The sequence below is a fragment of the Marmota monax genome, unplaced genomic scaffold (genome assembly GCF_021218885.2).
Source record: "Marmota monax isolate L192 unplaced genomic scaffold, Marmota_monax_Labrador192_F-V1.1 WCK01_AAM20220418_F8-fsc00132, whole genome shotgun sequence".
In the NCBI taxonomy this organism is placed as follows: Eukaryota; Metazoa; Chordata; class Mammalia; order Rodentia; family Sciuridae; genus Marmota; species Marmota monax.
Window position 1 is genome coordinate 6704975 of NW_026695199.1, and position 12565 is coordinate 6717539.

Genomic DNA, 12565 nt, shown 5'->3' on the forward strand with positions numbered 1-12565 from the left:
TAGCAATAAACCCATTTCATATTAACATAGATAACATTTTTAATTAAGCATTATATTTTTCTAAACAAAAAGTAGTGAAAAAAATAGCAGTGCTTTACACTTTTGCATATTTTTGTCTAACTTAATAGAAAAATTTGGATCTTCATTTGTGCTTCTGTATTCAGTATGTTATATCTTCTTTTGGTTGAGATGTAGTAGTATGTGAAATAACCTGGCCTCTCATAGAACTTCTTGAAGAATCTTTGAGACTTCCAGTGGTCCTCACATGACATTGGGAGAACTGCTGACCAAGAACATGTAGCCCATAGTTGAAGAAACTCATGGTTTTTTGTTTGTTTGTTTTCTGTTATCTGAGGCACTATCTGCCACAGGATTTAGGAGAATATTTCATATTCATTTAATAGATTTATTTTCTATTTCTTTGTGGGTTTTTAAAAAAATGATGAATCCTCTCTTTCAGGTATATTTTTGCATCTAATTTGTATGAATCTGACTGCATGAATGAAACAGAGTGGGCAATATATCAAGACTGGCATGACTGGATGAATAACCAGTTTGGCCAAAGCCTTGAATTGGATGGAATCATTTATCTTCGAGCTACTCCAGAGGTGAGAACCAATAAAAATTCACTTGCTCCATTGAAAATTTAAAGTAGTATTTAGAAATCTTTTCAGTGGTGTGTGTTGAAGGCAATTTAATTCAACTCCAGCCCTCCATGTCTTCATCTCCAAACTCACAACTTTATTGATAGAATTGTTCTGTTTTCTTGGCAGAGTAGAAGCAAGACTTGTCAAGTAGCACTTTTAGAACCCGTTCAGTTCTCTTTTATTTTTCATCTTTATTTCTTCCTAACTTGCAGACTTTCTCATCCCATTTTACTCAAGCAACTTCTTCAATATAGGCTGCATATGAGGTAGGACTTAGGATATTTTAATTACCGTACAATTTCCAATGCCTAGGATAGGGTCTGGGTATGCAGTAGGAGATAAGTAAATATTTGCTGAATGGATGGCAAAGTTGGAGGTTCATTTCAAGGAAAATCTTTTATAATTGTAACTTGAATGAGTAGATAGTAACCATTAAGTTGAGAAGAGACTTAGTTAAGGGAGCTCCCTTGAAAATATGCCTTTTATGATAAATTATAACTGCAATAGCTGTTCTGTTTACATCATAATATATAATAAATCCAGGAAGATCAAGTAGATGCTTTTCATGAAATCAACCTAAATAATAGGATCTTACATTTAACTGGAAGCTTTCTGGGTTTGACACTTGCATTCTCATTGTTTCTCTGTTTTTTAAATTTCTACTTCTTGGGTAAGTCAAAAGATCTAGGTTTCTGATTACAGTAGATTATTTTGTTCCTTTTTTTTTTAATGTCAAATAAGCCAGGATTCAGCAGTTATAATAATATTGAAATTCATTTTTATTTTTGAGAAGAATCTTTTTGAATACGAATGTTAAAAAAGAGCATAAAGAATACTAATGATTTTATTCTGCTGGAAACAGTTTCTTAAAGACTAACACAAAACTACTGTTTTATCTCATCAGTATTTTTAAAAAATATTTTTTAGTTGTAGATGGACACAATACCTTTATTTATTTTTATGTGGTGCTGAGGATCAAACCCAGTGCCTCATACATGCAAGGCGCACACTCTACCACAGAGCCACAACTCCAGTCTCTCATCAGTATTGTTTATGATATAGTTTGACTAAATGTTTAATTATTGAAAAAGAGAATTTACAATAGACTTTGAAAGACAGTTTATATGCTGCTCTAGGCTTATGCATGTTATTTAGGTTGAAGGTTTCCCCTCCCCCCTCTGTCTGTCCATCCATCTGTTCCTTCTTTCGTTTCTTCCGTCCTTCCTTTTTATGGTGCTAGGGATCAAACCCAGAACCTTCTGCATGCTGCACAGATGATTTACCACTGGGCTAGGGAGTTTGGGGGTTCTTATGTCTTTGGATACATGATAAATTTCTGAGGATTTATGAATCCCCACAAATTATGTGAATTTTTGTATGTATGTATGTTTTCAGGGGAAAATGATCTAGAGCCATACTTATAATGTGACTATTTAAATTATGGCTATTAAAATTAAATAAAATTTTAAAATTCAGTTTTTTTATCACTACACTAGCCATGTTTCAAGTGCTTAAAAGCCATAAGTGGCTAGTAGCTACTTTATTCAATAATGCAGATATAGAACAGGCATAAAACATCCCATGTTCTTTTCAGTTGTGGTGATCTAGAGTTATCGTCACGTTAAGAACCACTGCCTTTAGTGATTTTATATTAACTGAACATAGATGTTCAAGTTTGATTAACAAAAATGTAGGATTGAAAGACTGCCGTACCTTTTAGCTGTCCTATAAAAATTTTAAGTAGATGTTTAATGAATTTTTCTCCCTCTTTTTACCAAACTTACATTGGTTAGTATATTTCATATGTGGAGAGTGAAAACTAAAGAGTTATTTTGACTTATTTTTGAAAGTACTATTTAGTATAGCGCTATCAAATGGCTGAAAAGCCATATGGAAGGAAAAATGAACTACTTCAACTTTCTAGAAGAAAAGAGAATTTGGCTAGCATAACTTAAGAGGCACAGAAAAGAAAATTTTGATGGCAACAGAAAAAATAATTTCCTTGTCTTTTTTTATTATTGCTTGCTTTTAGAAATGCTTAAGTAGGATATATTTACGAGGAAGAACTGAAGAGCAAGACATTCCTCTTGAATATTTAGAGAAGCTTCATTATAAACATGAAAGTTGGCTCCTGCATAGAACACTGAAGTAAGACTTCCTTATTCTTATTTATTATTCATTTTGAATAAATACCTAAATCAAATTTTAATCTAAAATTTGGAAGATGTGAATAGCAACTTGTAAAGTTTTTCATTTTTAATCATTTGTTTACTGATATCTTCTAGAATTAGTTTGGATTTTGATTCTCTTTTTTTTTTAATCTTTTTTTCTTTTTTAATATTTATTTATTTTTTAGTTTTTGGCGGACACAACATCTTTGTTTGTATGTGGTGCTGAGGATCGAACCCAGGCCACACGCATGCCAGGCGAGCGCGCTACCGCTTGAGCCACATCCCTGGCCCCAAGGATTTTGATTCTCTTGATTGTAATGAGATCTCATTTCCTTGAAGTTTTTTTTTTTCTTTTTCCTTTTCCTTTTTGTGGTGCTAGGGATTGAACCCAGAGCCTTGTACATTCGAGGCAAGCACTCTACCAACTGAGCTATAAAGGCAAGCATTCTACCAACTGAGCTATATCCCCAGCCCTCTTTGAGGTTTTTATAACTAGTGTCACCTAGTTACAAAATTGCATTTCATTCAATTGATTAAGAATTTATCTCTTTGTGCCTTACGTAGGTACTCTCTTTTAGAAATAATTTTTAAGATGCAGCAAGCAGTCCCCCCCTTATCTGATATTTTGCTTTCTACAGTTTCAGTTACCTAGCATATTAAATGGGAAATTTCAGAAATAAACAATTCAGAAGTTTAAAATTGCTCACCAAGCCAGGTGTGCAAGTAAGTTCCAGCTACTCAGAGGCTGAGGCAGGAGAATTGTTTAAGCCCGGAAGTTTGACACCAATCTGAGCAACATAGTGAAACTCAGTATCAAAAATTAAAATATTGTTTACCATCCTGAGTAGTGTTATGAAATCTTGTGCTGTCTTGCCCTGTCCTGTCTCATCTGGTACAGCACAGACCTGAGTCATCCCTTACGACCTGCCTGATAGTCATTTAATTGCCATCTCTGTTATTAAATCAACTGTCATAGTATCATGGTACTTGTGATCAAGTTACCCTTGTTTTACTTACTAATGGCCCTAGACTCCATGAGTTATGAATGATACTTGAATTTGAGATATGCCAAAGAAAAGCCATTAAGAGCTTCCTTTAAGTGGAAAAATGAAAATTTTCAATTTAATAAGGAAAGAGGGTTTTTTAAAAATCCACTTTTAAGATAGAAAAAGCAGGGGCTGTGGTTATAGGTCAGTGGTAGCATGTGTGAGGTGCTGGGTCCTCACATCATATAAAAATAAATAAATAAAATAAAGGTATTTTAAAGAGAGAAAAATCATTAAATTTGTATATGCGAATATAAGAAAAAAACATAGTATGTAGGATTTGTATATCTGTATTTTTAGGAATTTAGTGGAAGACTTGGAATGTGTCCTTAATCGAATGGGAGGACTAATGTAATATTTTTCAAGTTTGTTTCATGAAACATGACTTAAGAGGTAATAAAGCATAGTTGTTAAGTTAAATACATAGACTTTGTCCTTACTCAGCTTTTGGCTCAAGTCCAGTCTCACTTATTGGTACATAACCTTAGATAGTCTTTGAGTTTCAGAAAGACTTCTATAAGACTTTTCCTTTTTTTTTTTTTTTTTTTGCAGTTCTAAGGATCAAACCAAGGATGTTACATATGCTATGCAAGTGCTCTACCTCTAAGCTACATCCCCAGTCCTCCTCATCTTTAAAATATAAAAATTTCTTTCTTTCTTTCTTTCTTTTTTTTTTTTCTGGTAGCAAGGATGCTTACCCATTAAGCCACATCCACAGCCCTTTTTAAATGTTGAGACAGGGTCTCACTAAGTTGCTTAGGTCTTTGCTAAGTTGCTGAGGTTGGCTTTGAACTTGTGATCCTCCTGCCTCCGCCTCCTGAGCCACTGGGATTACTGGCATGTGCCACTACACCCAGCTTAAGATGAAAAAATTTCTAATTTATCCTATTTTTTGTTTGAGAATCATATGTCACAGTGCCTATATGTTCTTACATCTTAATTCTTTCTTTACCTACAGTAAGTCTATATGAGAAGAAAGAGGCTACTGGTTGATAATTTTAGTGTAAAATGTTGATAGTATTTTGATTTTTCATTGATAAAGGGCTGCAGATATAGCTCAATGGTAGAGCACTTGCTTACAATGTGCAAAGCCCTGGTTTGGTACTACCAAAAAAAATGCATTTAAAAATTTTCTCTTTCATTCCTTTTCTAACTTTGTTCACCTCTCTCCTTTTAAACAGAACAAATTTTGATTATCTACAAGAGGTGCCTATCTTAACACTGGATGTTAATGAAGACTTTAAGGACAAACATGAAAGTCTGGTTGAAAAGGTAGATTTAGACAAAAACTATAAACTAATATTTGTTTGCCTTACTTAAAACAGTAGTAAAAACTTCAGAATCTTTTTGAACAGGAAGCTTATATAAAGTTGCCTTAAGAGACAGCTTTAGAGGGCTGTAGAGTATTTAGATTTAAATCCTGACTAAATTCTAGTTTTGTAGCCTGAAGAATCTTGTTTGTCTTTTTCTTTCTTTGTAAGACAGGGATAATTGCAGTGATATGTTCTTTCTCACCTCCTTCCCTGCTTCTTTCCCTTTTGTTCCCCTTTATTCACACCACCAATATTTAGGTGAATTAATAATAAACTGCTTATAAAATTAAACTTTTTTCAACTAAATTCAATATGGAGGATATTTACAGTGGAAGGATATGGACTTCATTTTTAGCTGAAGTTTTGAGATTAAGAGATTATTTTGAGTTTTGATGGAACCATGTTAAGGGTGAACTGACATTGCCTAAGATAATAACAATAATAATTGTTATTATTATTATCTTATTCAAAATTATTTTTTTCTCTGATAATTGGAAATTGATAGTATTAAGTGAGCGGTGCCATATTGATAAAGGAATGGGGAGAGAATTGTCAATAAACATTTGAGCCAATAGTAGGGGTAATTATATAGGAAATGTTCCTATACCCACATGAATAATCTTGGTGATCTGAAGTCTAAAGAGGAACCACAATTTTTTTGTTGTTTAGTTTTGGGAGCATCTTTGACTTTTTTCTTTCTCTTGTCACAGAATGTCAGCTGTTTATTATAAATAGGGATTTGATATTTTTAAGGGAGTATATAGTTGTTATATGTTTTCCCCATCATATGATGTAAAACGTATCTGTAAAATTTAAGTGACTTTTTCTTACTATTAGTAATGTCAAAAATATAGGATACAATTCATTTCTGATAATATTAAAATTGTCATTGTACTAACAGCTAAACATCAATATTAGTGAGTCTGTAAATCTACTTGTTAATTTTATCTAACTCTTTGTTTTGACTAGAATAATTTTATATTATTATTTATCTTTATTTTTATTAATATTATTAACAGTTGTCTTTCTTTTTTTAGGTATGTTTACAAGGCAATAACCTCTGTCTTTTCAGGAGAATTTTTGTGTAGTCTAGAATACGTAGAGATTGAGAGTCCTGCATTGTGGTGTTGTTCAATTAGCTAGGTTCAACTCAGAACTTATATAACTTTCTCAGTACACTAACATTGCATAGTATGACAGAAATTTGTGCTTAAGAAATATTACGTATCTACTCCCTGTCTGATTTTCAAAGCTTGTTTAAACTATTGTGATTATTATTAAAGCTACACACATTGCTGTTCTTTGGTATTTGAATAAAGGGATAAAACTAGTGTTATGGCTGTTTAGAACTGCATCAATCTTAGATATAAATTAAGTAGTTCCTATAATGACCTTTTAGGTCATTGATCTTTTACTACAGAAGTATTTAACAATATTTCTTTGGGAAATAAATGGTATGGTATTGTCATAAAGTTACTAATATATTTGGGGTCTTCAGCTTTTACATACACTTTAATGAAGACAAATATTAGATATTTCAAATTAGTTAAAAAATTATGTTAATATTTTTTTTCTTCCCTCAGGTCAAAGAATTTTTGAGTAGTTTGTGATCTTGCCGAAGACTCGAGATAGCCCATTGTTTCCAAATACTTCAGCTTTATGTGTCTTCATAGCTCAATATTCATAAGACTCAAGTTTTTAACCTTTTTTTTCTTCAAGAAAAAGTGTTTTTGTATGTTTTATGAATCCTATGTAAAACTTTCTCTCCCTTCCTCCCTTCCTTTCTTCAATAGTTCAAAAATCAAAGATGTTTAATTATCTCTTATAACAGGAAGTCTGGAGGTAGATGCTTCCAAAATCTGAATAGTGGTTCAACTATATTATAAAAGACCTAGCCTCCTCCTGTCTTGTCCCTCTGTCATCTTCCACCGGTTAACATTTTCCTATAGTGTTTTTCACCTCAGGGTTGACCAGTTTCTTAACTGGAAGCATTAATGTTACAGAGTAAATCATGTGTAAATTAAATTATTGTACCTATTAAAAGTTGAAAAATAGAATTTCAGAATTCCTTGAATAAGGATTCTGAAGTGAGTTTTGTTTTGTTTTAATTTTTGTTTGTTTATTTTGTTTTATTTCTAGAGGTGCTAGGGGTCAAACTAAGGATTTCATGCATATTAGGCAAGTGCTCTACAGAGTTGTATATCTAGCTCCTGAAGTTTTATTTGGAATGTTTTTGATCAGGTGCCTCTCTTTCCATCCTAATTTATGTTAAAGATAAAACTAAGTTTAGTATTTAATCACTTGATATTTATCAATGTATCTATAATACATTTACAGGGAAGCAAGTTAGACCTGATTCCCAGTTTGGTAATGACATAACCTATTTTATAAATCATTTCACCTTTTACCTTTGTTTCTGCATCTGTGATCCATTTTTATTTTTACATGGGATTTTAGATGATTGAGGAGAAAATTTTTGTATCTTTAAAAGATAGCTGAAAAGTTATTACCTGAGTATAAAGATTCAGTTTACCAGGAGTTTAAAATAGCTACCTGCTTTTCCCTTCTCAGACTATTGTTTTAGAAATGAAAATTCTTATTACAGTTAAGAGATTTACTTAAACTATGTTTTTCCTTAATAATTAGGTGGAAGTGTAGTTTTTCTTAAATTTCTTTTCATTTTTATATCTTTTGTTGTGTCTATGTGTGTGTGGTGCTAGGGATTGAACCTAGGGCCATATTCACACTAGGCAAGTACCCTACCACTAGAGTACACGCCTCTTTTCATTTTTGTAGGAAATATTAGTAGAACATAGTGAATGATAAATTTTTCTATTTTCTTTATTGTTCCTGCAGTGGAAATGATTAGTTTTTGTCTGTCTGCTTGGTGAGTATTCAAACGAGAAACTGAAGCCAAAGTGGAGTATCTTAGCAATTTTGTCTGTTTAACCTCACCTCTTATTTCTTGCCTCATTCTTCTTTCCCTACTTTCTGAATTAATTAGGCAGCATGCTAGTTCCAGTTTTAAATAAATCATGTATTTCTACTTTGAAAACATTATTATTGCTTTTTGCTCCACAGTTTGCTTTGTTTTGTAGAATTTTGACCTAAGTTTTTTGTACCTTTCAGAGAAATCACAAATAAAAATGATTTTGCTTTATATGTAATATATCATGAAATAATTATCATTTTTTAATTGAACTAAGGAATAAAATTAACAAAACTTCCTTAATAAGGCACACTTCTCTCTAAACTACTTATGTGAGTAGTTGTGAAACTTTGCACGTATTCATCTTAAGTCTGTATATAAATAAAGAGGTATTTTTCCCCCCTAGATATTTAAGTTAAAGTATGCAGGTTTTTTCCCATGTAATTAACCTTTCTATTTTATACTTTAGAAAAATTGTACATTTTTTTGAAATGAGAGGAAGAGTTACTTATTTTAAAATTGTAGTTTTCTTTTTATGTCACTTTTTGCTTTTGGTTTCTTGTTGAAAGGTGATAATTCAGTGGATTAACCAATCCTGATGCACTGATGTTTGATTAGGGGACTTGATTTCAAATCAGTAATAACCATAAATACTTAAATTGTATCATGATATGTGTGAGCTTTTGGTTGTTTGGTATAAATGAATTTGTCTATTGACTTATGTGTCAATAAGTAAGTTTGAATTTCACAGACTGCTGAAGTTAAACTTATTAAAATGATTACATCTTTTTTTTTAGAATTTACATTCTACTTTTGAATAAAAAATTATGAATTTAAAAAGTTGAAAGTGGTCTATAAATTACATTGATTTTATTATGAAGCTTATAATTCAGTATTTTTCGCTGACCTTTAAAAATGTTTAATGATTTTTAATTTGTGGAATTGAAAAGATGCTAATAAAAAATGTATTTCTTTGTCATGAATAAACAGTTGTACTAGTGTGATAGGTTCTAAGAATTAAGCCTAAATAAAGATGATATCCCTTAAAAAAAAAAAAAAAAGGAATTGAGCTTAGTGGTCTGAATTACTTCTTGAATCAAATCTTATCTTCCATTGGAGTATATGTATTAATTTTTTAGAAAAATAAATTTTTAGTTGTAGATGGACACAATAATTTTTTTTTTCATTTTTTTATGTGGTGCTGAGGATAGAACCCAATGTCTCACGTGTGCTAGGCAAGTGCTCTACTGAGCCACATCCTCAGTCTATGTATTTTAATAACTTTCTCTTCCATGAAGGTAACGTATAAGACTTGTTTTCGTCATCCAGAATTTTCTCTTCTGCTATGCCTGAAGCTTAGAACATTATATCCTGAGCCACCTAGATATTTTAGGTGTCATATTTTAAAGAACAGAGTTCCAAATGTTTTTAAAAATGGAGATATCAATTTATTACCTCCAGAAAATTGCTAGCTTTACATTCTACTTTTGAATAAAAAATTATGAATTTAAAAAGTTGAAAGTGGTCTATAAATTACATTGATTTTATTATGAAGCTTATAATTCAGTATTTTTCGCTGACCTTTAAAAATGTTTAATGATTTTTAATTTGTGGAATTGAAAAGATGCTAATAAAAAATGTATTTCTTTGTCATGAATAAACAGTTGTACTAGTGTGATAGGTTCTAAGAATTAAGCCTAAATAAAGATGATATCCCTTAAAAAAAAAAAAAAACATTAAAGGGTTTATAAATTTTGGGGATGAGGGTGTAGCTCAGTGGGAGACCACATGCTTAGCATGTGCGAAGCCCTGGGTACAATCCTCAGCACCAAAAAGAAAAAGAAGTTGACAAATCTTAGTAAATAATAATCTACACATAACAAAATTTTGTCTCTTTTCAAAATTTCTTTGGAAGAATTTTAGAGTCACAAAAGTTGCAGAAATATAGTTTTTGTGTACCAATCATTGAGCTTCCTCCAATGATAACACTTTATTTAACCATTGTATATTAAAAAGACAAATTAATTTTGGTGCACTAGAAACTACAGACCTAGTTTGGATTTTCCCTTTTTAAAAAAATCTGTACACGTGGTAAATGGGAGTTCATAACCCACTTGAATCAAATGTATGAAATATATGTCAAGAGCATTGTAATGTTTTGAGCAAACAATAAAAAAATTAAAAAAATCAGTAAACATTAAAAAATAAAATTTTAAAAGAACAGTTTTAGGTTCACAGCAAAATTGAGCAGAAAATGAGAGTTCTCAGATAATCTCTTTACAGTTCGCCCCCACTATCAGCATCTACCAGAGTTGGTATATTTGTTATAACTGATGCACCTACTTTGATACATCATTTTCATCCAAAGTCCAGTGTTTATATTATGGTTAATATTTTTTAATTGGTAGTTGTAGATGGACAGAATGCCTTTATTTTATTTGTTTATTTTTATGTGGTGCTGAGGATCGAACCTAGTGCCTCAAACATGCTAGGCAAGCACTCTGCCACTGAGCTACAACCCCAGCCCTAGGGTTCATTTTGGTCAAATATATTCTATGGGTTTGATAAACATGTATCTACCATTACTTCACTGCCCTAAAAAAACTCTTATCTGTTCGCTCCTCCCAACCCTGCTAAACACTAATCTTTTTACTGTTTCCATAGTTTTACCTTTTCTAGAAGTTGGAATCATATGATATGTAGCCTTTTCAGGTTGGCTTCATTCATTTAGTAATATATATTTAAGTTTTTCTGTCTTTTCATATCTTGATAGCTCATTTCTTTTTAGGGCTGAGTAATCTTCTGTTGTCTGGATATATCAAATTATCCACTTACCTATTGAAGGACATCTTTGTTTCCAAATTTTGGCAGTTTGGGATAATGTTGCTATAAACACCAATTTGTGGATTTTTGTGTGGGCATCAGTTTTCAGTTCCTTTAGGTAAATATCAAGGAGCCCAATTGCTTGATTGCATGGTAAAGATATTTTTAGTTTATTGTTTTATAAGAAACTGCCAAACCATCTTCCAAACTGGTTATCCTGTCTTGAGTTTTCACTAGCAATGAATTTGAGTACCTGCTCCTCCACATTCTTTTCAGCTTTTGCCCTCATCAGTGGGTTTTTTTTTTCTTCTTTTCCTTCTCTCTCTTTTCTCTTTCCCTCCTTCCCTCCCCCCTTCCTCTGCTTCCTTCCTTCCTTTCTTTTTCAGTGTTGGAGATTGAAGCCTCATGGACACTAGGCAAGTCTACTGACCTTTATTCCAACCTGGATTTTGGCCATTTTTATGGGTCTGGATATTATCTTGTCTTAAGATGTTGAGCATCTTTTCACGTTCTTACTTGCCAATTGTATGTCTTTTTTGGTGAGGTGTCTATTTAGGTCTATTTGCCCATTTATTAATTGGATTCATTTTCTGATTGTTGACTTTTAAAAGTATAGGTATTAGATAACATTCCTTTATCAGATTTTTTGGGAAGCATTTTTTTTACCTGTTCTGTGATTTGTCTTCCCATTTTCCTAATGTTCTTGATGTTCTTTCACAGAACAGAGGTTCTTAATAAGGTCCTCTTTACGAGTTATTTCTTTCATAGATAGTGCTTTTGGTGTTTTAAGTAAAAAGTTACTGTTCTACCTAATACCTAAGGTCATTGAGTTATCTTCTAGGAATTTTATAGATTTTACATTTTACATTTAATTTTACATTTAATTTTAATTAAATTTTACATTTAATTCTTTGAGTTAATTTTTAAAATGTTATAATTTCTATGTCTAGGTTTTGTTTTCTTTTTTCTTTTTGTTTGTGGATGTCTGATCTGGGCACCATTTGTTGAAAAGATTGTTCCATTGTATTGTTTTTGCTCTTTTGTTGGAGATCAATTAACCTTATTTTATATGGATCTCTTTCGGGGCTTATCTTTCTATTCCATTGGTTTATTTATTTAATCTTTTGCCAATACCACACTGTTGTTTATTGTAGCTGTACAGTAAGTCTTGAAGTGGCTTAGTGTCAGTTTTCCAACTTTGTCTCAGTGTTGACTTGCCTATTCTGAGATTTTTGCTTTTCTGCATAAATTTTGAAATCAGTTTATCATTATCTGCAAAACAAGTTGCTGGGATTATTGATTAGAATTTTGTTGAATGCATACATCAGGTTGGGAAGTACTGCCATCTTTTTTTTTTTTAATCTTTATTTTTTATGTGATGCTGAGGATCAAGCCCCAATGCCTCACGCATGCATGCCAGGCGAGCACTCTACCTCTTAGCCACAACCCCAGCCCAGTACTGCCATCTTTACAGTATTGATTTGTCCTGTTCACAAACATGGAATATCTCCATGTATTTAGTTCTTCGGCATTTTTCATAAGAATTTTGTAGTTTTCCTTGGTATAGATCTTGTATATACATTGTTAGATTCATACCTAAGTATTTTGTTTTATTTTTAAGGTGCTGAAGTATAGT

The 12565-nt window shown here is 31.9% G+C and overlaps 1 protein-coding gene across 1 annotated transcript in view; it reads left to right on the plus strand.

Moving 5' to 3' along the window:
- The window catches only part of Dck (deoxycytidine kinase), a 32631-nt gene extending 23678 nt beyond the window's left edge, over window positions 1–8953 (plus strand). Inside the window, exons 4-7 of the mRNA XM_046428777.2 lie at window positions 461–608; window positions 2680–2795; window positions 5046–5136; window positions 6761–8953. Coding sequence (XP_046284733.1) covers window positions 461–608; window positions 2680–2795; window positions 5046–5136; window positions 6761–6787 — 382 coding nt within the window. The 3' untranslated portion in view covers window positions 6788–8953. The remainder of the gene's footprint in view (window positions 1–460; window positions 609–2679; window positions 2796–5045; window positions 5137–6760) is intronic.
- Window positions 8954–12565: the final 3612 nt, after the last annotated feature.